This window comes from Anarhichas minor, unplaced genomic scaffold, assembly GCF_050575085.1.
Source record: "Anarhichas minor isolate MPS153535 unplaced genomic scaffold, ASM5057508v1 ptg000010l, whole genome shotgun sequence".
Classification (NCBI taxonomy): domain Eukaryota; kingdom Metazoa; phylum Chordata; class Actinopteri; order Perciformes; family Anarhichadidae; genus Anarhichas; species Anarhichas minor.
This window is the reverse complement of record NW_027466456.1, coordinates 4,680,210-4,702,703: the sequence shown is the minus strand read 5'-3', so window position 1 is coordinate 4,702,703 and position 22,494 is coordinate 4,680,210. Positions and strand designations below refer to the sequence as shown.

Here is a 22,494-nt window from a genome sequence, read left to right as displayed (position 1 = left end):
AATTCATCATGTAACCATCTGAGCAGTCGTTTAAACGATATTGTCTGATTCTAGATTATTCTTTGCACAATAACTAGTCCTACCGTGTATAACTTATGACTTGGCTCGTCGCCGTTTGAACTGCAAACTACGTGACATGAATAAATTCACACTTTGTGATATTTTTGGCATTTGTTTTAATGAGTTTAAAAACACTGCATGCAAAAGCCAGACAGTCTGAGAGAACGGACTGTAAACGTGTCATGTCCTTCACATTGTAACACTGTAAAACACCACTACCCAGCCATTTGAAACCAATAACGGCATTAGACTCCAGCAGAACAAGTTCCATCTGATGAGTGGAGCTCCTCGTGAGGGGCCGTGTACCGCTCTACCTCCAGTCCTCAGGCACATCTGTTACTGTAAAAGACACTTGAGGGCCTCGACCTCATGGTCAAGTATAAACGTATTTCCCGCCAACATTGTATTTTAATTGGGGCAACATGTGGAAAAAAAGTTTCCGCTTTCTTTCCCCCCTACAAAAGCCTCAATCCTCCGATAATCACAGGCCAGTAAAGATCACCTACTTTTTGATTCTCCAGTTAAAAGTGCTGCTCTAGATGTTTCCCTTGATTGTCATCATGGGCGCTCAGATGCCTCACAAACTGCTCCTGTGTCATGGCTACAATAGGCATGTTGTTCAAATATCCAGTGTCCGTGCCTCTCTATGTGATAGGTGTGTTGCAGGGCGTGCGACACACCGGCAGAGACACACCCAGGGTCGTTCCAGATGAGGTGTGTGTGTGTGTGTGTGTGAAGGCTCGTTCGGTTTGCACCAGGAGTAATGAGCAGCAGCATGGGTAAGATAACGTGATTACATCCTCCGTCTCTCTTCATCTCTGTCTCATCTGGAACCAGCTCAGCACTTCAGCATGACCCGTTTCTGTGGCCCATTGAGTGCTGAGTGTGTATGAACAGAAATACAACGTATAGACCGGCCCGGGGAACAATGAGCAACATTTTCAGAGTCAACACAATATTCCATAGTCGTGAATCTTCATAAAAACACATTTTTATAAAAGATCATAATGGCACAAGAGACTGTCTGTGTAGACCAAATACTGTACTCTACACAACAACAAAAAGCACATTTTCTTATACTCTCAGTATCTAGCCATGTTGAAAGCTTCAGTTTTATGTTTGCAGATATCTGCCTCCCACCCAATACAATGGAGGTGAATGGAGTGCCACTTGTGGTGTCCAAAGCTTTGACAAATTCCTTTAAACATCTATACAACATGTCTCTCCAGAAACAGCGTTCATTGTAAATACTTTCTACTTAAAGCTGTTCCTATAAAACCAGCTCCACCATACGGTCGACATATTTGGTTTTTAGTAAACTATTTTGCTGACTACTATAACGGTGGTAAGATATTCATGATGCCCAGAGGACTAAAGGACTTTACTGGCATCATCGTTCACATTTGTATTTGTCCATCAGTTTGTTTTATGACCAAATAAAAAGAGATTCCCATCAGCTAATAAGCAAATGCTACTAGCTAACACGCTAAACTAAGATGATGAACACTTTCTAAACAGCATGTAAGCATTGTCGTTATTAGCGTCACATAGCTGCTAGCATGGCTGTAGACGTTTGTCTTTTTTAATTGCAGTTTATTAAAATCTTTGATCGCCAGAGAAATTCCTTTCACCTCCATTGTGTTGGTTGGAAGGCACAAATCTCACTGAACAACATTTCCAAACTTGGACAAGTAAAATCCCCCCAAATCAGCATGGCTAGATACTTCTCTTTGTAATTTAGGTGAACCTATTCTTTAAGTTGTCATTCACCACAATCTTTGCTCTTAAACGACAAATACTGACTGGATAAGGATGTGTTTTAGCTCCGTTTGTCACTGAAGGCCGACTCACTTCATTTCCTGTAGAACGAAATAACCTTGCTTCTTCACCTGACAAATCTGATTAGATGGGACATGGGAAAGACTATGTTGTGTTTTTACTGTGGAAGGCTGTCGCCAACACAGGCATCACTGGCTTTTCAAAGGCAGGGAGAGAGAGACGCTCTGCAGCTTGGATGAACTGGCCATTTGTGATTGGGGAAAAAACAAAAATCCCGCTGCAGGGCTTCATTCAAGATTCTTCTCAATGCACAAATCGCGTGCATATCATGAAATCCGAAAGCTGTGGTTTCTGCATTTTTCTGTGATATGTAAAAAGCAAAGTTGTTCTGAGGATGCATGTATGTTGGCAAGCTATGTTTTTAAATCATCTGGAAATAGATTCCTCCCTGTAACATAATCACAAAAGAGGACCCATTGTGTGTGTGTGTGTGTGTGTGTGTGTGTGTGAGAGAGAGAGTGTGAGAGAGTGTGAGAGCGAGAGAGGCAGTCTGGTGTGACAAAGCAGCAAGCCTGGACCCAACCCTGGGTCTCCATTATAGAAAACACACAACCACACTCACGTCACCTCTAAAAGCACATCATCCAGTAACATTTCAGTTGATATTATAGTTGTCTTTGTCCGTGATGAATACACCCCGCAGCAGTGTTGTATGACACCTAAACACAATCACCTTTCCTTGGGTACACTCTTACACAGCACTGCACAGCACAGAGCAGGCCAGCAGTATGTCATCATTAAGGCTGAAAAACCTTTTTTTTTTTTTTTTTTTTCAAACAGGGTCTGTGTTTGAGCTTGATCGTTTTCTTTCTGAGCCTGAGTAAGCTACAGTTACAGGTTTGCGTTACATTCCTGCACTACTGGCGGATTTTCTAAGTCAGCTTTGCTCAGCGGTGCCGGGCTGGAGTGAAGGCCTGCAAACCCAACAGCGCCAGAAGTGGAGACCAACACACTTTCTGGATCGTCAAAGGCAGCGGTGGGGAATTAAGGCAGTTGTCCCCTCGAGATTTTACACGCAAAAGACTGCAACTCTGATTTGTGCCATTGTCACAAGTCTCAGCCTGCTTATAGATCTTCATTTTCGCTGTTTCTTTTGTCGTAACATCTGATTATGCTTTGAGCCGTTTCACTGCTTGATGGCCCACTGTGATGAGATATAACAAGCGGCCAATCAGATGCTCTCAACCCTCTACTTGGATGGTATGACAACAAGCGGAGGCCCTCTCCTCGGCCTCCACATCAGAACCTGGGCGTCGTTGGCGTTGGGCCTCCCCATGGCGTTGGGAGGGATGGGCTCCATGCGGCTCAGCACCCGCGGCTGGTCCTGGTGCACCCGGCCCACCAGTCGGGCCCTGGTGCCCAGAGGCAGGGACGGTTCCACCGCGACGTCGACCCTCATCCTCCATTTGATGGTGTGGAGCAGGATCTTTTCCCTGGACGTGGTGTTGAGCGCCACCAGCCAGGTGGTGAAGCTCTGGTCTCTTTTGATGTTAGTCAGTAAGGGCGTGTTGGATTCGCTGACCGGCACGGCCCAGGTGACGCTGGGGTAGAAATTGTCATTCATGCTGACGATGAAGCGCGATGGCTTGGAGGTGGGGCCGACTATGGTGACGGTCTCTGTGGTGTTTCCGTACCAGGGGTAGCTCACACCGTCTGAGTCGCTGATGGCCCTCACCAGGCCTTCTCGTAGCTGAGGCAGCTCCCAACTTGACCTGAAAGGAGACAGACACCATCACTTGAGGTCCTGATTGAATACTTATTATTTTTAGTACGTACAGCAGCTGCCCTTACAAAGCACTGTTACATGCAGGATGCATTCAATGGGGACTGCGTCATAACATTGCACCTTGAACCTTCTTGCTCATTTCTCTGCTGTGCAGAGGATTGTGGGTCAGAATAGCAAGACAAGCATGCTGGCTTGCATACTGTAAAATCTGACCAGATGCAGTACATCCTGGTATTTTTGGCAAACTGCATTTAACATACTATGTATTGGACCTTTCAAATCTTTCTCTGGCATATAGTATGGGTATTGGAAGGCACAGAGTGAAACAAAGACATTTTTGGGTAGTCTAACTTTGTGCCAAAGGATAGTGATAGTCTATATTTTGAACAAATCCCATGAAAAGACCGAAACCAAAAATGAATTGATCCCTCTAACAATTATTGTTATTGTTATTGTGTGTAGCCAAAGCTGGATATAGCTTACAGCACTGCAGCAAGGTGAGTATTTAAACTACTGGAGGTCAGCAGGCAGAAGATATTTCACTGCTGTTAAGTTTAAGCTGCAGGTACATTCTCCGACATCATTCAAAGGTCGGACCTACAGATGAACAATACACATTTTGTGAGCTTCTCATCCGATAATAGAAAATATTTAATCCTGACGTTATTAAAGAAAATCACTTTCACTAGTGCTTGTTGATTAGTCAATCATAAGAAAATAATACAACTATTTTGTTAATTAATTTTGAATTATATTATTATTCATGTAGGTTATTTATCAGTTTAACAGTCTGAGGCTCTCAAATGTGTTTTTCTTGCGTTTCTCTGTGAATTGGTACTTTTTGAGACTATTTTGCCAAATCAAGCAATTCAAAGATGTCATTCGTGTCAGCCTTCCTTTCACAGCAAGACACATTAATACATGAGCTGCCAGTTCATTTTGACCCGATGGCTCCTCCACTTTTTTACAATTTTGGAGGTGAGGTGACTCTTTAATTCACATGTGGATAAGGGATTGCTGGTATACTCGTGTTTCTGAGGTGTGAAAAGTTGTACGTTTTTGCAGAAACAAGATAATTTAAGAAAGGCTTTCAAATTCTTATCCAGACACCAGCTGGCAATGAGACTACAACAGCCGCCTGTAAATGATATCTAGTGGTTCAGTATGTCAGTGGATTATCATCATCTCTTTGTTGTGCCAAACAGTTTTTGTCATCTGGTGTCCCCCTTCCATCTATGTGTTGTGCTTTCATGTCCAATCCTAAAACCCCAATCTCTCACCCCTAAAACCACCCACTCCCTAAACCCAGCAGGATTAAACACCCCCTTACATATGCCCTCCAGATAACGTGTGTGTGTGTGTGTGTGTGTCGTCGGGGTGTGGGGGAGGACATGTTTCCGTGGGCACAATTTGAATGTGAAAGCATCAACTGTTGTTTAGCTCCTCTAATAGCAGCTTTTCTATCTGGGTGCCAGAGTCACAGGAACAGAATCTGTCGGTGGGCGTTTGAATGAAGGAGGCTGACAAGCACAGTTAACCTGCTGCGTGCACAAATGCTCCTCTGTGCAACTCAGTGTGATGCACAAACGCGAACGCGGTATTACACGGAGCGTGCAAGCCAGCTGTATAGCGCACGCGCGGCACACTCGCACTTTATTCTATACAGTATATCCGCAAAAACACGTCACGAGAGTGCGGAATGGGGGACACAGGTGACAGAGGCGTGAACTCACATGCCGACGTCTCCATAGGTGTTGTAAAACTCCATCTGGGTGCACGCCTGGATCCAGCCCACCACCCATGTCTCATTGCGAGGAAGGGGGGGCATCACAATCCGCGCCGAGGCTTTGAAATAGGGCGTCTTGTACCGAAGCACTATGGGCGAGTTCTCCTCGATGACGGTCGGGCAGTGGTCTATGGTGGCGGACAGGTCGTACACCACGATGTTCTCCCGTTTGATGCGCGACTTGTTACAGGCGATGCTCTGGATGCAGCCCATGGCTGTGCAGGTGAAGGTGACGGTCAGGAGCAGCCAAGTGAGCCTGCCAGGCCTGGGGAACCGCGCTGCTAACTGGGACTCGACCAGTATCAACACTATGAGGCTGTGCATCAGACGAAACTGTAAGGCAAAGGTGGGTGCTACCACGCTGTAGGCCCAAATCAGAATCACAATAAGGCTTCAGTGAGATCACATGAGGGAGGGGGGCAGCTGGGTCCAGTGAGACCAGGACCCAGGTTCAATCCCCCTGGACCCGCCTCGCTGATGTATGGGCACGTCAACCGGCTCCAGGGGCCCTGCTCCGCGGCTAACCCCGTGCTCTGAACCCCCCTGGAGAGAAACCCTGCAGGGATTAACAGCGTGTCACATGAATTTTTGACACGGGTCTGGTTGTATCCTCTCCACTCAAACGGTGCACACCGTCCGTCTCCGCGTGCCCCTTCCTCGAGGATCCGACCCGCCCGCGCTCCTGCTCGAACCCCTGTCCGTAACCTTTGATCCTCTTCTTCCTTCCCCGAGCTGTCATGTCACAACAGGTGTCGGGGGACCGGGGGACACCGGGGCGCCGGTAGGGGGACCCGGTGGTCGGGCGTCGAGGCTTGTTGATGCGGCACTGTGCATGAGATGCTGCTGCTGCTGCCTATAACCTGAGCGGCGGCGGCGTTACCGTCCGTCATGCCTGTCGACTCGACGGGAGGGAAACCCGGTGAAACGAACAAAACATGCGAGTCTGAGCATCTGTGACGGGAATATACAGCTTCCTCTCGCGGAGTTAACACGACACAGGCGGGTCGTTCCCGGTCAACACGAAGGAGAAAACGAGCTACAAATAAACCGACTGTCAACATACGTTATACATCGACGACACAATGACATTATGGCTAAATAATATTGTTTAAAACAGCGTCATAGTAACCGTGCAGGGCAGCGTATCCGCCGTGCGGGCGTCCTCGTCTGATGAAAGCTGCCCGGCTGTGTGTCGCTGTTCAGCCTGCGTGGTGCTGAAGATGCTGAATGGACCAATGAGCGGCAGAGGGAGACTGGAGGCGTAGGAGTGCCCGCGCGTCTGCACTAGTAGCCTCGCGACCTCTTTCCTCCAAACTGGAATAACGTGTTCTAATCGCATAAACGTAAAGCAGATAAGCCCCCCCCCCATCACTGGATTGGCTGTAATTATATGCATGATGGGGTAAAGATATAAAAAAGCAACAGGTATAGTGTTTGCTGCATCTCAGGAGGGATTTTTGTGATTATTTAGCCAAAAATGTTGTGCTTATAAAACACCACTTCATGTCTTATTGTTAATCCTTTTTTTTTTTTTTTAACAATACAGCCTCTGTAATTAAATATAAAAATACATACTGTTTCTCATTGTGTAGAGAAACACTTGATTGGTTAGTGCAGTGGTTCTCAAACTGTTTCTGTCGCGCCCCACTTTGGAGGAAGAAAAATGTTCATGCCCCACCGCCCCAACAAAATTGTAACAAAATGGTCCATGTTGAACTTTTATTGAAATAACATTTTGTGACTCCTCCGTCTGTGCTTTTTCAAATAATAGAATAAAGTTGCAATTACTTTTAAGTAAACCAGATTGCTCCATCAGACAAAAACAAATAAAATGTGCAATCACTTTGTTAGAACAATGCAAATAAAGTTATATCTGTGCAAAAAAGAACTACAATTTGGCAAAAAAAATAGCTTATTGCAATTGGCTGCAATTAAGCTGTTTTGCACCAAACATCTTTTCAAGATAACAATAAAGTGCAACCTGTGAAAAACTAAACAAAACAAGTTTCATACTATCCGCAGCTAGAGTTTTCAGACATAAAACACAGACTGGTCTCTCCTCATCTCCTACCACGTTCACTGTGAAACCCAGAGCAAGATAGGCTTATCATATTTTCTTCTTGGCTGCTTGCTGTTCGTCTCGGATGCATCGCTTGCGGTTGCTTTTCTGTTCCCGCCTGCCAAATGTCTCTTCATTTGGAACACTAAGCCACACATGTGAGTCGCCAAGGATCATGGCCGTCGCGCACCACCTAACACACACACACACACACACACACACACACACACACACACACACACACACACACACACACACACACACACACACACACACACACACACACACACATAAACATCATTGTCTTATATTAATACATGTAAATACATGTACTTTAATACATCCTTTAATGTTTTCATTCTGATATATGCATTTTATTAAACACCCTCCTATTTTATTGCATGTAGGTTTTTAATGCAGGATTAACAGAATATAATTTATTCATGTTTTGTTCTTGATGCTTTTATGTTTTGTCAGACATTTTGTCAGTTTTAATACTCTGGTCCAAAACGAAATCATTTGTCATTTCAACTTTTTTATGGATGGAATGATAAACACATTAGCTATAGTTTTTGAACTTCCAATTGCGTGAATACAGTTTATATTACCACTTATATTATGCTTTTTAACTCTCAAGCTGCTGTAGCTTAATGGACGAAAAGCTGCAGGAAGAGCTTAAGGCTCAGCATCACTTCACAGAGGAAGGGTTTATTACAAATGAAGGACTAAATCCGACAGTGGAAATGTAATTCAAACAAAGAGTAACAATGTTTCAACGATACTTTTTTTAAAAAAACAAGACAGTTTTACTCTTGTCGATTGCGGCTACAGAAGAAACTGTGCAAGTCTGTTGTCGTTCAAGAACTTTTATTTTGAAAACAAACGCTCTACACTGCGCAGCATCGTCACTTCCGGGTGGCAGGGCAGACAGGCTGCTGATTCACACCCAGAAGTGAAACAACATCCAGTATTTATACAATATAAACATGTCGCTGTGATAAACCGTGGGAACTTAGCGACAGTGCTTTCTGGCAGGTTAACATGGTGAGTAGCTGCCATTTTATACTACTGTTAGATGTCTGAGAGCCTCGAAACTAATACTTCCACATGTGCTAAGCTAATCAAAGCTAATGGTAACTTGGCTAGTGGAGGTGAAGTTGCAGCACTAGTGCAGGGTTAGTGAGCTAGAGCACTTTTTACTTCATTGTAGCTAAATCAGACGAGTCATGTGTAACAAGCCTTCATTTTATTTCCTCTTTATAAACACGAATTACAACCAGTCAAGTCTAGTATCTTACATGATTCCAAATTATGTAAATAATCTAGTATTTTCTTTAATAATTTAAATAACATGTCAAAAGAATATCGCAGATTGTGAGAGCTCTAACTGCAAAAGTGCTTTGTTAGTCTTTTCAAAGGCCAAAATATAATTAGTTCATAATAATGTGGATACACATTTTTACAAAGAGTTGAAGTATATTCGTCATACATGTTTCAGTTTGATTAAAGTAAAGACGACAGTCATAATGTAATAATAATAATAATATCTTGGATGGATTCATATTCTGTTAATTTTGAGGTGGGACCAGTTTATTGTTTTGCAACTCACAATTAGGCTAAATGTCAAGTCTTTGCACTCAAGTCCCAAAGCAAGATAGGCAAGTCCCAAGTCCTAAACTTTGAGTTTCGAGTCCTAAACAAGTGACATGAGCTCTTCACTAAAGGTAATCCCATTTTAACAACAGAGTAATAATATAATACATTTTATTGTATAATGTCGGAGTAGTTAAGACTAAATGGATTTGGGGAATTGAGTGTTGACTTGAATAGTGTTAATTTGAGTTTCTTCAGGAATTAAATTGATTCGTTGCACACTTTTTAATCTTTGGGTCAAGGTAACAAGTATTTTCATGTCAAAAGGCTCAAGGAGACATGAAGTCACATGTCTCATGATTTTGTCAAGTCTAAAGTCGTCCACTGTGACTCAAGTCTGACTTGAGACCAAGTCAGGTGACTCGAGTCCACACCTCTGCTGTTAATTCTCTCTGCGTGTTATGTGTTAACTCTCCTTATTTCCTCCCTGTAGGTCCCCACAGACTTTACAACCCTGATCCAGAGGTTCTATCACCTTCAGTCTGAGCGGGTGGAGACGTATCAGCTCTTTGACGAGTGAGTTTGTATCTAGTATGACCCACCACACTGTAGTTAAGTCTCTGCATATGTCTCCGGAGGATCATGGTCCTTCATTTCAGGCACATAAACATCTAAATTGTACGCCTCTTTCATCTCTGCTTGTGTTGTTTACTGCCTTCCAGAGGACATGAGGCCTACTTGAGGACAGGGCCCCATTATGACTTTGACCACTACAGGCAGCTGGTCAATGAGATAACGCAGGCCTTCTGCGGCATCTCCAAGGAAATGCTGGAGATCAAGGGGAAGCTGCACCACGAGTTCGACAGGCCGGCCCTTTCTGAGCACATCGAAAAGCTGCAGAGCAAAGAGAAGCAGAAACTTGAACTGGTACGTAAACACAAAGACTTTTATCTTGAATCCTTGAATCTTGCATCCCTAGTATATAGTAATGATTGTCTCTAGATACAGACTAATGAACTTAAGAGACATGCTAATAGTTGTGAGGCAATTATTTAAATTAATCTATAAGAGACAAAATGATTAAAGAGGGTTCATAAACAAGTAAAATCCAACTCAGTGTTTAAAAGAATCATTTTCAATTAAAAGTTCACACATTTTGTTAAATGTGTGATACAGTCCCACAGTTTCACCACAAGGAGGCAGACTTCTTATGCAAAACATTTCATAAGCTCCCTCTTGCTCCAAGTCCTGGTTTCACCACCATCATGTTAAGAATTCAGAGATTCTTATTATTACGCTGGCAGCTCAAGTCATAAAAGTTTAAAGTACACGGAGGAAAACTACACGATGCTTCTGATTTTAAGTCAGTGACACGAGAGCTGCTGTCTGTCTGTGACGCTCATCACGATTGGGCAGACCGTTTGAGATTTGTGTTACAACAGTACGCCTCGGTGGTTCCCGTATTCCTTAACGGTCCACATCTCATACATCTGGAGTTCAGAGGTTGTATGAAGTTTTATCAACTCAACCGCCTTCCTGCCAGCAATGTCATAAAGCTCCTATTATCGTAGGAGTTCGTCCTCCGTCTCCCCTCCGTCCTCCGCTGATGAATGGTTTGCATAAATCTTATCTGATGTGCCTTCTCAACAGACAGCCAAGCTGCAGCTGGCCAGGCAGCGGGCCCAGGATCACCCGGAGGACGAGGACTGTCAAGAACAGATTCAGGAGATCAAGCACGAGTAAGAGCAGCTATTACCACCCCTCCGTTCACTGTGTTAGCTCCCCGCTGACCCAGCCGCTCACTCACCATCAGACTGCTGTCAGCTCTGGAGGATTTCCTATTTCCTCCCACTTTCACGGACTATCCTTCGGTTGTAAAATAAACTGTCAAAGATGCTCACAGATGTTTGTAACATAACAACTAATGTGTTTTCCAGGATCATCAAGAACAAAGAGGCCCTGAGTGAAATCATGCAGGACTTTAAGTATGACTCTGAGGAGTTTGATTGACAGGTGGCTCCCAGGAGGCGGAGACGACGGATCGGCTCTGCTGCAAACTTCCATCTTTGACTCCTGAGCTGCACTTATCGATCCCTCTCTGGCTCCGCCCTGCTCGCTGCAGCAGTCCTACTCCACCCAGGGGACTTTTCACATTCTGGCTCTGTGTGTTTGTACTTGTAGTCATGCGTTTTTGTTAATGCACACCTCAGCAAAAAAAAAAAAAGAGAAAGAAATGTAAATACTCAATAATTCCTGGTGGTTCATTCCGGCTTCTTTGTTTACTTGATGAGTTGTATTTTTAAATAATAAAAAAAGAGAAGTTTGACTTTTTACTGTTTTTATACATTACAGAGTATTTCCCAGAAGCACTTTTGTTGCAGTAAAAGAATATAATTTAAACAAAAAAACATTAAAATATGCAGTAATAAAAATATAAACAGTATGAAAACATCTTAAAAAAATGGTTTACTCAGACACGGTGCAGTGTCTGCATTTTACAGATAAAACACATTTGCTACATATATCTGAATTTAACAATATAAATGGTGCATATGCAACATTTTAGATAGCTCACAACTTGATGTCTGATTACTTTTTGTTGGAGCCATTTGTGTTTGTTTTCTTTAAGAACTACAAGGTGTCGCAGTTTAAAGTGATGCAATCAGCGTCCGTCACTAGAAACAGACACAGGTGTGTGACATGAGGGTGCAGAGTGTTTTATTTTTACCACTCGCACGCGACCTATATACGAAAGGATTACGTTTATTTCGTTTTTTATTTATTTTATGTTTGACTAAAGCCAAAGTTTACTTTGAATACTAGTTTGTTTATTTTGTGACAAGCTTAACGCACATTCACTCCACTCATTAATTCCCTCATTCGCCTGCTGCAAACGTAGACCTTCAATGAAGCCCAACTCAACAAGTAAGTGATGCATAAATATTGTGGATATTATGGAAGCTAGTAGGAATCACATCTGTCCCTTTATGCGTCAATTGAGCTTAACTACATGACCGATGACTGGTCAAACGGCTCTTTAGTGATTTCACAAATTTGTTTTTCACTGAACTTTATCTGAAACGATCGATCGACAGAAAGTGATTTGCCAGCTATTAAAGTAACTTTGTAGCAAAATGCCAAATATTCACAGTTCCAGTTAAATTGAATATAGTTTTATTTTGGGCTGTTTATCAGACAATATATTATAAGATTGGCCTTTAGATTATTGTGTGTATGGATCAAACTATTTAAGATTTATCAGCAACTTATTTGATAAAGAAAATAATCGTTAATGGCAGCTTTACTCTGAAGTAATATTTCCATCAGTAATAGCTGTAGAGACAAATATCCTACGGGCCACACCGATCACAACCATAGCCTGGAGCTCTACAAAAATACTTGAAGTGAAAAGTAGAGTTTGGGTTGTTTTGAACATTTTGTTCCCAGTTTCCCCTATTTGTTTTAGATACTTGCTGTACTTACTACAGTAATGCTTCAGTATCACCTGACATACAAGTATCATTAATAAGTTGCTTATCTTACATAAAATGAGTCTAAACTGCGACGATACGTTTTTTTCAGAGTAAAAGTGCAGTTACTGAGGGCCTTAACATTTGTTTGTGCACACAGATCTAACAGACAGATTTGGCCAGCGGAAACTGCAGAAAAAGGCTGCATTGTCTCACTTCAGTTATCTTCCACTCGGGCCCTTTAAACTCAAGTTAAGGCTGTATGACCAAACACTGCAGTATCCCTCAGGCGGGGCTTTGGACCTCTCACACAGCTGGGACCCTCGGGGCCAGTTATCTGTCAACGTTTGAATGCTGTGCTTGAATTAAACACCGCAGTGGTGCTGAGCGGCGCTGCTATGAATTATCGCCTTGTAGAATCTGAAAAGACAAAAAGCAGATGGTTCATACTGGGATAACTCAACGGGAAAAAGCATGTCATTTACAATCATCACGATAATCGCTCCGTCTGGCTGCCACTTCTCTCTCGTCCCCTCTTTTTTCTCTTCTTTCTTTGCATCATCTCTTTCTTATTCTCTGCGTATCGCTCCCAGCTCCCTTTCTCTAATCAATGGGAACCTGTCACGGTGTGTGAACAGAGACATTATTCAGGCGACGGCGTGTGCTCCGTAAAGCACAAAAACACTCGAGACCTCTGAGCTAATTGAGTCAGGTAGAGTGAGGGCTTCTGTGAGTTCAAGGACCGTGCGGCAGAGGATGTGGCTGAAGCATCCGAACTCCTCGCAAAGTCACATAAACACAGAGAAGATGCCGAGGCTCTGCGTGCCATTTGGCCAGAGTTATTTTTGTGAAAGGGGCTCCTCGCGCCAAGAGAAAACAAAGGGAACACATTGCAGTGGGCCGTTAATTGCATTTACATTCTCATCTCTCTTTGTTGTGGTCCTCCGCTTAGGATCAAGTCTACATCGTTACAATATGTCATAGAAATCAGAGAGACTTCTGGGCCGGTTAAGTCAAAAACCGCACATTTTACCTGATCATAAAAGTACGGGTTGAAACTTCACAGAGCCAGCCAGTTCAAGAGAAATCAGTCCTCTTTGTGTTTGTGAAAAATGCTGACCACATGGCAAAACAAAGGCAGGGTCAGAAATTCAGTTCAGGACTTCAATGCAGCAATGGTTGTTTGTGTGTGTGTGTGTGTGTGCGTGTAGCTCAGCAGAGGTAATGAAAAGAAAGAGAGAGAGATTCTGCTTACCTACCTGGTTGCGCGTTCTGTGCGATTTCTGCAGCCACACCCTCCACTGATCGTACAGTTTGATCGACATGCCGCTGCAGCCAGACGCGTGCTTGCGGACCCAGCCGAAGAACTGCTTGAGTTCCCGTCGCAGGGTGGAGTTCTGCTCACCGGGCTTGGGATCGCAGGAGCCGCTCGGCAGCCTCTCTGGGAGAGGAGGAGGGAGGGGGGGGGGGGGGGGGGGGGTTGGTGGAGAGGGAAGAAAGGAAGAGGTAATGAGGAGGGAGGATGAGAGAACAGCGTCAAGGTTATAGTTAGGACGCAAGTGCAAGGTGGTGTATAGATTATGCGCCAGCTGCTTAATGTGCCAGCATGGATGTGACTGACATGGTCACATGTTCTAGTCAATGTTTTTTAGGTGTAAACACCAAAAGTACTATAAAAATCAAGTCAAAACCACCAAAGAAATGATGAAAAATAAATATATGTTGTGGAGCTGCAAGTGATCCGTTTCCCTTCTGATTAATCTATCTAATTGACTTATTTATGGTTTAATTGTTCTATATGTACCCAGACCTCTCTGGAAAACAGTTCAGATATCGAGTAGACGCATTCATATCCCCCACAGGATGAATAGTGAGAGCTTACTATCTAACTAACTTACCCAAGTTCAAAGGTATTTAGTAGGATAGAAATGACACTTTTCTAATATCCGTCTCAAACCCTACGATAATGCTCTGGCATAGTATTAAAAATACATCTAATATAGAAGCATTTACAGAAGCTCACCGGTCTTAAAAACAGTTGCTCAGTGAACATTTATGATGATTCATGATGCTTAATTTCACAAAGCGAGGTGTAAGCAGTTTCATATAACGAGAATTATTTCTCTGTGTAATAAAGCCCTAAACCGTGGACGTGATGTACCATACTTCTATGTCTGGGGAGGAAAGGCTCCTGAAAGCCATAGGTCTCCTACGATCAATTCTTTGTGGCAAACAACAGAGCCCGATAACGACTTCCTCCCTTTTGGGAGTAAATACCGCATAACCTATGTAACTCATTATCTGCTCCTCCTGCCCCCAAACCTGCTTCCACTCAAGCTTTATAGGTTCTGTGTGTGCCGCGGACAGACAACCAGCTTTTTAACTTGATGAATCTTTGAAGCCGACGACAAAAATCTATCAAAATGTTCCCTGGCTTTTTGCAGTCCCTTCTAATCCTCTGCTGGGAGATCTCTATCGAGGTATCTAGCCTGTTGATGTTTGCTTTCTCCTGAGTCACATGCGGTTTGGATCTGCTTATCCAGGATGTTGAAACGGGGATAAGGACATTGTTTTTTCTGGCAATGAAAGGTTGATTATTAGAAAGGAACAAATGGTCAAGATTTATGGGCATCACAGACGTTTGGGAAGCATTTAAAAGCCATTTAAAGACACGAGACGGACTATGAAAGGAAAGACTTCACTTATACATTTAAACATTTGGTGTTGATTGTAGAGAGTACACAGGATCTCTTTTGTTCATTCAATGTTGTTTAAAAAAAAATAATAATTCTCCGCAATGTACTCACCATTGCTGGGTGTGGAGGCGGCAGCCGGGTGGCTCCAGTCACTCCAGATGCCGGGCTTCCTGGAGCCGTAGATGCCCACTGGATTGCACCTCACCTGGACGAAATAGACGGTACCGGACCGGAGGCCCGCCAGCCGACAAGACGTCTGGTTACCAACATCATCCACCACCTGTGAGAGGGAACAGAACGAAAGAGAGGATGGAATAAAAACAGTAGTAAAAGAGTCAAAATCCTTCTTAATTCAAAATATACAGACATTTTCTGCATCTTTTCTCAGTGTTTCAGTTTTTTTCCATCTGCCTATAAGCACAGTTGAAAAGGATATTTGATGAACCCTTTATCTGACGTTTGCATTTTGAATGTTGTCTATATATTTAAAGACATTTTAGCTTGATCTTCTCATTCAATACTGAATCCCTAACTCAAAGAATACTGCAAGTACCAACACAGCGGAGGCAAAATATTGAAGGAGCTGTGGACAACAAAAATATCAAAGACGCAATTTGAAAGAATTCAAGTTTCCTAAAGCTTCACCACTGCACTGCTGGATGAAAGCCAGTGTTCAAAATGTACCAGCAAAGAATCAAGCAGCAGTCAAGGTTTTTTTTTTACAGAAGTGCTATTTGCTTTGTAATGAAAGCCACATGCAGGAGCCTGAGCGATTCAGCAGGAGCAACTTTAACGTTCATCATTTAATGGATCAGGCAACGCTGCACCTCAAATATTTCCACAGCTGCCTCAGAGGTGTCATAGCGACAGACAAAGTGTGCGTAGGCTGCAGGTTTGTGTGTGTGTGGACCACCTTCCATTCAGTGCTGTCCTCCAGTCTGTAGCGTATCTGGTATTTGGCCTGAAACAGGATGTCCTTGAGCTCGGGGGGGCTGGCCCAGCGGACCGTCAGCTGGTCCTCAAGATCGCCGACACGACTCACCTGCACGTTGGCAGGAGGGTCAGTGGTCACTGCACGGATGAGGATGAGTGTAAAAAGTTAGTATACAGCAGCTGTACAGTCATCAGGGCAAGGATACAGGATACAAGAGGTTTAAATAACCTCTTCAGAGAGATGAAACCTGCAGTGGACATTTTACTACAACACTGAGGGCAGACAAACATCATACCTCATCATTCTTTATGAAGAGGATTATCAGTTCTCAGCCAGCAAATTGCCGTCTGTCTCAAATACAAGTTTAATGTAGTCTTTATTTCCTGAGGAATACAAAGTTTTTAGGAGTATTTCGTATCCCTGGCAGAGGTCATCGAGGTAGTCAAAATGCACTTTGGCTGCAAGGCGCCAGGGTAGGATGAAAGGGAGGAGAGTGTCCGGTTTGGGGACCTCAGAATTGTGTCTCTGCTCTTTGCAGATGATATGGTTCTGTTGGCTCCTTCAGAACGTGACCTTCAGCACACACTGGGGGCGGTTTGCAGCTGGGTGTGAAGCGGTTGGGCTGGTAGTCAGTACCTCTAAAGTCTGAGGCCATGGTTCTCTGCTGGAAAACGGTGGATTGCACACCACGGGTTGAGAAGGAGTCACTGCCCCAAGCAAGGGAGTTAAAGTATCTCAGGGCCTTTGCTCATGAGTGAGGGTAAAATGGAGAGTGAGATGGACGGGCGTTTTGGTGCACCGTCAACAGTGATGCAGGCGTTGTTCTGGACCGCTCCGGTGAAGAGTGAGCTGAGCCGGAATGCAAAGCTCTCGATTTATCAGGCCATCTATGTTCCGACTGGGCCAACTGGTAAGAGGCCCCGGGGTAGACGCAGAACACGCTGGCGGTATTATATACCTCGCCTGGTCTGGGAACGGGCTTGGGGTTCCCAAGGTAGAGCTGGGAAGCGTTGCTGGGGACAGGGACATCTGGAATATCCTGATAAGGCTGCTGCTCACGCAACCCAGCCCAGGATAAGCAAAGAAGAAAAAGAAAAAAAATGGAGGGATGGAACTTAAAAGTGCTGTCACCAAAACCAGTGCGGGGTTCTAGGGATGACGTACCCAATTTGTCCGCATGATCGGATGTTGTTATAGTTTTGGGCAACAGTAGAGAACGTAGACAAGGAAGTAGTTTATATACAAAAGAATGTACCAACGTTCCATTCTTCACTTGTATAAGGAGTGCAAACCAACATTCTCATACAAACTGCAATGTTCGAAATGTGTCGTAACAATGAATGCAAACATAAACACATCGAGTGAATAATTGCCAGCTGTGAGCAAAGGAAATACAAATACATTAATCTGTTTTACACAGATTTACACAAGAGAATAATTATTAAATAAAAAGGTTCCACATTGGAAGGCAAGGGAATGAATGTTCTATCGAGAAGAGTACAGAGTGTGTTGTTCCCTCAGTCAAACATTTTACCGACTGCAATAAAAAGGTTGCAAACAAATTAAGGGCTTTGAAAAAGAGAAACACGGAGGGAAAGATAAAAGGGATGGCAGAACAAGAGATAAAGAGAGGAACTTATTAAAGAACTTGTAAAAGTGTTCCTGTTTGTGACCTTCTGCCTCAGATATCCTTCACTGCTGCTGCGTGCGGGACGCTGTTTTTCAGTTTTATTTGTTCTTTTGCATTCAGCTCAAGGGTGAGAGGGAAACCAAGCCAGAACAAATATACTCCCAGCTTATTGTTTCTGTTATTGGGGCAGTGCAATGCATCATACATATGGCAACGCTCCTCCTTCTCCTCCAACCCACTCACAGCTCCAACGTATCTGTTCCTCAGTGTGCAGTGAGGATGAATGGTCGGAGAGGATGCCCAGTCACGGACAATAAACACTGCTTTCAAAATGTGGCACTCGGCTTGCTGGAGGCATCAACACGACGCTATCACACAAAGCACTGGAGAAATTGTACGATGTACCCGTCGTCGCTCGTACATCGTAACCTTAAATTTCTCGCTAAGAAACCTGCGAAGCCTTTACCAGAGATGCATCGGAAGTGAGGTTTTATCTTTTACAACACAACAGTTTCTTTGAGAGAAGCAGCCTGAACACATAATGGGTTTACAGAGGCGGGTTGGAGAGAGCGAACCATAAAAATAAATCCCCCTCTCCCCTAACGAAGTGTGTTAGCCATATGCAGGAGGCCTGCAGACAAATGGAACAGACGAAAGGACAAGAAAGCAAAAGGGAGGAAAGGATCGGAAAAAGGCAACATCCTCAAAAACTTTTGCTTACCCACCTACATCGAGGATGTCCAGGCTGGTGATGTCAGAGGTGGCAGAGCCCAGCTGATTGGCTGCCTCCACCCAGATCTCATACGGGGTGAAGAGGGCGAGGTTGCGGGGGATGTAGCAGGAGTAACGCTGCCTCCCTGTGCTGTAAATTTCACACTCCTTCTCTCTCCCATACCACCTGGACAGAAACAAACACCAAAATAAACTCTGGCGCTTGTTTCTGAAGACTATTTTGCACAGTTAAGTATACGTGAGTGAAACAGCAACGCCTCTGAGCGTAGTGGGTTTGTTGCAGATGGTAAACTATACGCGGCACTAATGCATTTATTGCTAGTCTACCTGAATGGTGTCGGACGAGGTGAGCACCTGTGAGCTGCAGCAGGTCTGGGGCGCTCACCTCAATTTGTACTTGAGGGTGTATTTGGTTCGGACGTGGGTCTCACCCAGCCCCCCCGGGCTCCACTTGCAGCTCAAGTCCTTTGTGTTGTGGGACCAACATGTTAAATTGACTGGCTTTTCTGGAGGCCCTGGAGGGGGGGGGGGAATAAAGTTAAAAGACATATTTAAAAAAAGACAAGAAGCGAAAAAAAGGTTTTGTCAGATCAATCAAGTAAAAAAGTGGCGTTGACGAGAGAGTAAAAACAATGACTACTTAGTGTTAATCTTATTTTATACTGAAATTTACGAGCGAGAAAACAGCATATGGCTAATTTCCTCTCCACTCATGAGAAGCCTTCACTCCGTAAAGCAAAAAGCAAAATCAACAGACTTTAAAGCGTTACAGACGCTGTAATCAAGTACGCTTTAAAAATAGAAAGAGTTCACATCAAACAGTTCTGCATTTAACAAATCCAGCATGCTTGTTTGGATTGATTAACAAACTACGACTTTATTAGACTGAGCTCACAGATGTGTTTTTCTTTTTCATTAAATTATACACACACACTATCACCTCCTAAAAGCCTGACAGCCAGCCTCCCGAGCCCAAGTGCATCTCAATGAGACATTTCCATATGAATGCACTGTCAGAAAGTCCTCCACTTACTGCCAACATAGAGACACGAACCAGCCAGGACGTGTCCATCTGCTCCGTGACACACGAGGTTGTCTCCAGACTGCTGCTGGGAGCCGTTGAGGTTATGAAGTGTGACGCTCAGGGTGTTGGGGCTCACCACGCTGTAGGTGCTGCTGGACAGACTCATCCCGTTCAGGGCCCAGTACAACGTGCTGGCGTGGAGGCCCAGCTCGGGGCTCAGCGTGCACGTGGCTGTCAGGCTGGAGCCAATAGGCAGGACGGGATCCTGAGGGGAGATGACTGCTACTTCTGGGTGGTGGAAACACGCATTGTTAGTGAAAACACCTTTCTTTCTCTTCGAATGCACATTTACTTTTCTTCACGTCATGCTTTTTGAAAGTAGTGCAACATGTCCTTCACATGTTACCAGAGCTAAAGGTGATGACTTCAAATTGCTTGTTTTGCCCGACCAAAGGTCCAAAATCCAAAGATATTAATTTGACAAAAATATAAAACTAAGAAAATCTGCCAATCCCCACATTTAAGAGACTGGAACCTACAAATGTGTTCAACGTTTTTTTTTTGATAAATGATAAATTATCAATCAATCATAAAAAATTATCATTTAAATATCTTACAATAGACTACATGTTTAATCAACTCATTAGTTTAGAGCTAGTTATACTAATTATTGAATGTAAATATATTTTTAGTTCCTGTGATTTCACAGTTGTTTCCTCCCTTTTTTGCAGAAGTCCACTTCTTTTTTGTCCAAATCTCTTTCCAGCCGTAAGAAATCTTAGTGTTTGTGTGAGGAGTGCGGCAGCACTGCACCACAACAGAGCAGCAGCTCGGCGGCACATATTTATGACCCATAATGAAGACGATTTATGGAGCCTCAGTATAGGATCAGTCAGAAAGGTCACCCTGGTTGTGTCGGTAAAATCCTTGAACGCTTTTCCATACCACGACCCCTCTTAGACTTAAGGTTTGCCTTTGTGATTGATGCCCATGAGAAATGTTACCACTGGGCTCCTTCTCTTCTCACAGATATGAGGGTAGAGTTTTATTAACCCTGCTCTGGACAAGCTTTCCAACATATGTGCCACTGCGCTGGTTCCAGCAGCATCTAATATGAAGACTAATGTAAACGGATGAAGACTGTGTCTACATGCAGGAAGAGTGAGGATTGACCTTTGGGCCTCCGTGATATTCAATTTAAAACATGGTGTGAAATCTAAATGAGAAAAATTACAAAAATATAAAACTAAGAAAATCTGCCAATCCCTTAAGAGACTGGAACCTACGTTTTCTTTTTGATAAATGACAAATTATCAATCAATTTTATAAAAGCGCTTCTTGCAGATTATTTTCTCAGTCTTATGATTATAAATCTGCATGGAAATAACTTTTATAATAACTATTATTATCTTTCCTGCAGTTGCTTCATGCAACAGCGCTGATTAACACCGTTTATTTAAATGTGTCTCATCAGCTACATCACCACTACGTCTAAAAGGTCCTGCTCTGTCTAAAGCACCATTAGGTATACAATCACATCTCATTACTCTCATGAGGATTCATTTTAGTGGACAATGATATCACCATATGATTAGGCTATATATACCTATAATGTGTCCACCAGAAAGCACCGATAAGTTTATTTTTGACTGTAAAATGTCCCGCTCAGTACTAGTCACACAACTTTAGAACTAAAGAATCCTTGTTCATGTTAATGTTAAATAGAGATATTAGCTGATATATAGTTACCAGATTTTTTTTGAGGGACTGATATCAATAGTAATATTGGCTCAATTTTTACATTAATTTGACAGGTATTTAATTAATATATTTTTCAAAGCTGATATTCCTGTTTGGTTATTTTAACCATAAACTCCTTCTCTGTCGATTTTCCTTAATCAAAATCCTGTACAAAATGTACTATATCATTCTAGCAATATATACAATACATATACTCTGATAATATGCATCTGACTTTCTAGAAAAGCCACCCTCTCTGGTTATCTATTATAATTATTATATGGGATTATAGGTGATTGTAGCACCTGGGCAGGTTAAACTTGTGACAAAAAGTCCCCCTTCATGATGATATTAATGAAGTTGATTTAAAAAAATTGTTTTATTAGTTTGAAGCCTCCATACAGCAACTCAGTATGAGAACTCTGTCTTAAAGCTGACTGCGCTGCTTTAAGTTGACGCACCTATCCGGTGTGCACCGACAGAATCGCGGTAACGTGCAGTGGGTCGAGTCGGTCTGTGAGTCGACTAAAGTTTGGTACTCACGTATAGAGGACAACAGCACATGTGGAACCAGGAGGAGGAGAAACATGAAGGAAAACATGGTTCTCTTAGCTGCGCTTCCTTCCCTCTCGCTCCTGTCCGAGCTTCCGGGACGTGGAGAGGTGGAGGAGGTGGAGGAGGTGAAGTTGGAGGAACCGAGCAGCGGCTGCTCTCAGACCAAATGTTGGCTCCTCAGTGGAAGTCTGGAGACCGAACTGACTGCTTTACTTCCTTTTAACTCCACGATGACTCTGCTGCTGTAACACAGTTCATACTGTTTGCTCCTCCCTTGTTTTCCTAGTAACTTACAAGTCATTAGTGGTGCTCAGTGTGTCCCCTCCCTGAGGCACACACACACACACACACACACACGCACACACACACACACACATACAGAAATTCAGACCAACTTTAAGTTCAACATTACACATTAGATGAACTTCTCATTGTGTTATTATTTATAGCCAACTCAAGGTGAGGTCGTGACAACTAAAATAAAACCTTCAGGTTTGTAGCCTATAAGTATTACAACTATACTGTGTGCAAGAAACATCAGTGTATATTGCTCCCATAACACCTATACTTTATATATATATATATATATATATATATATATATATGTAGTATAAGACTAATATTCGCCATATGAAAATAACACCCTTTTC

General features: G+C 43.3%; 3 protein-coding genes across 4 annotated transcripts; 1 reads left to right on the top strand and 2 right to left on the bottom strand.

The window, feature by feature from the left end:
- Positions 1 to 172: 172 nt before the first annotated feature.
- Positions 173 to 6,555, bottom strand: fam78bb (family with sequence similarity 78 member Bb). The gene is made up of 2 exons (XM_076087708.1): positions 5,359 to 6,555; positions 173 to 3,611 (listed from the first exon to the last, which is right to left on the bottom strand). The coding sequence occupies exons 1-2, from the start codon at positions 5,733 to 5,735 to the stop codon at positions 3,089 to 3,091; spliced, it is 900 nt and encodes a 299-aa protein (XP_075943823.1). The 5' UTR covers positions 5,736 to 6,555; the 3' UTR covers positions 173 to 3,088.
- A 1,803-nt stretch (positions 6,556 to 8,358) lies between these two features.
- On the top strand, positions 8,359 to 11,389 carry rex1bd (required for excision 1-B domain containing). The gene is made up of 5 exons (XM_076087706.1): positions 8,359 to 8,514; positions 9,557 to 9,639; positions 9,786 to 9,990; positions 10,714 to 10,802; positions 11,001 to 11,389. The coding sequence occupies exons 1-5, from the start codon at positions 8,512 to 8,514 to the stop codon at positions 11,071 to 11,073; spliced, it is 453 nt and encodes a 150-aa protein (XP_075943821.1). The 5' UTR covers positions 8,359 to 8,511; the 3' UTR covers positions 11,074 to 11,389.
- crlf1b (cytokine receptor-like factor 1b) lies at positions 11,023 to 22,088 on the bottom strand. Of its 2 annotated transcripts, none has more exons than XM_076087705.1 (8): positions 21,833 to 22,088; positions 19,559 to 19,837; positions 18,911 to 19,040; positions 18,519 to 18,691; positions 16,143 to 16,300; positions 15,341 to 15,509; positions 13,789 to 13,974; positions 11,023 to 12,953 (listed from the first exon to the last, which is right to left on the bottom strand). In XM_076087705.1, exons 1-8 carry the CDS (start codon positions 21,888 to 21,890, stop codon positions 12,937 to 12,939), a joined length of 1,170 nt encoding a protein of 389 aa, XP_075943820.1. In that variant the 5' UTR covers positions 21,891 to 22,088; the 3' UTR covers positions 11,023 to 12,936. The 2 variants fall into 2 exon arrangements, with proteins under 2 accessions (XP_075943820.1, XP_075943819.1); XM_076087704.1 differs by having other exon boundaries at positions 13,793 to 13,974.
- Between the last annotated feature and the right edge of the window lie 406 nt (positions 22,089 to 22,494).

Bases quoted from the DNA above. Each gene is read 5' to 3' on its own strand.
- fam78bb (XM_076087708.1), bottom strand. From the start codon at position 5,735: ATGCACAGCCTCATAGTGTTGATACTGGTCGAGTCCCAGTTAGCAGCG. The intron at 3,612-5,358 runs GTGAGTTCACGC...GTCTCCTTTCAG, and splicing joins ACCTATGGAGACGTCGGCAT to GTCAAGTTGGGAGCTGCCTC.
- rex1bd (XM_076087706.1), top strand. The intron at 9,640-9,785 runs GTGAGTTTGTAT...ACTGCCTTCCAG, and splicing joins ACGTATCAGCTCTTTGACGA to AGGACATGAGGCCTACTTGA. The intron at 10,803-11,000 runs GTAAGAGCAGCT...TGTGTTTTCCAG, and splicing joins ATTCAGGAGATCAAGCACGA to GATCATCAAGAACAAAGAGG.
- crlf1b (XM_076087704.1), bottom strand. From the start codon at position 21,890: ATGTTTTCCTTCATGTTTCTCCTCCTCCTGGTTCCACATGTGCTGTTG. The intron at 16,301-18,518 runs GTGGGTAAGCAA...TCATCCGTGCAG, and splicing joins CCTGGACATCCTCGATGTAG to TGACCACTGACCCTCCTGCC. The intron at 13,975-15,340 runs GTGAGTACATTG...CTCCTCTCCCAG, and splicing joins CGCCTCCACACCCAGCAATG to AGAGGCTGCCGAGCGGCTCC.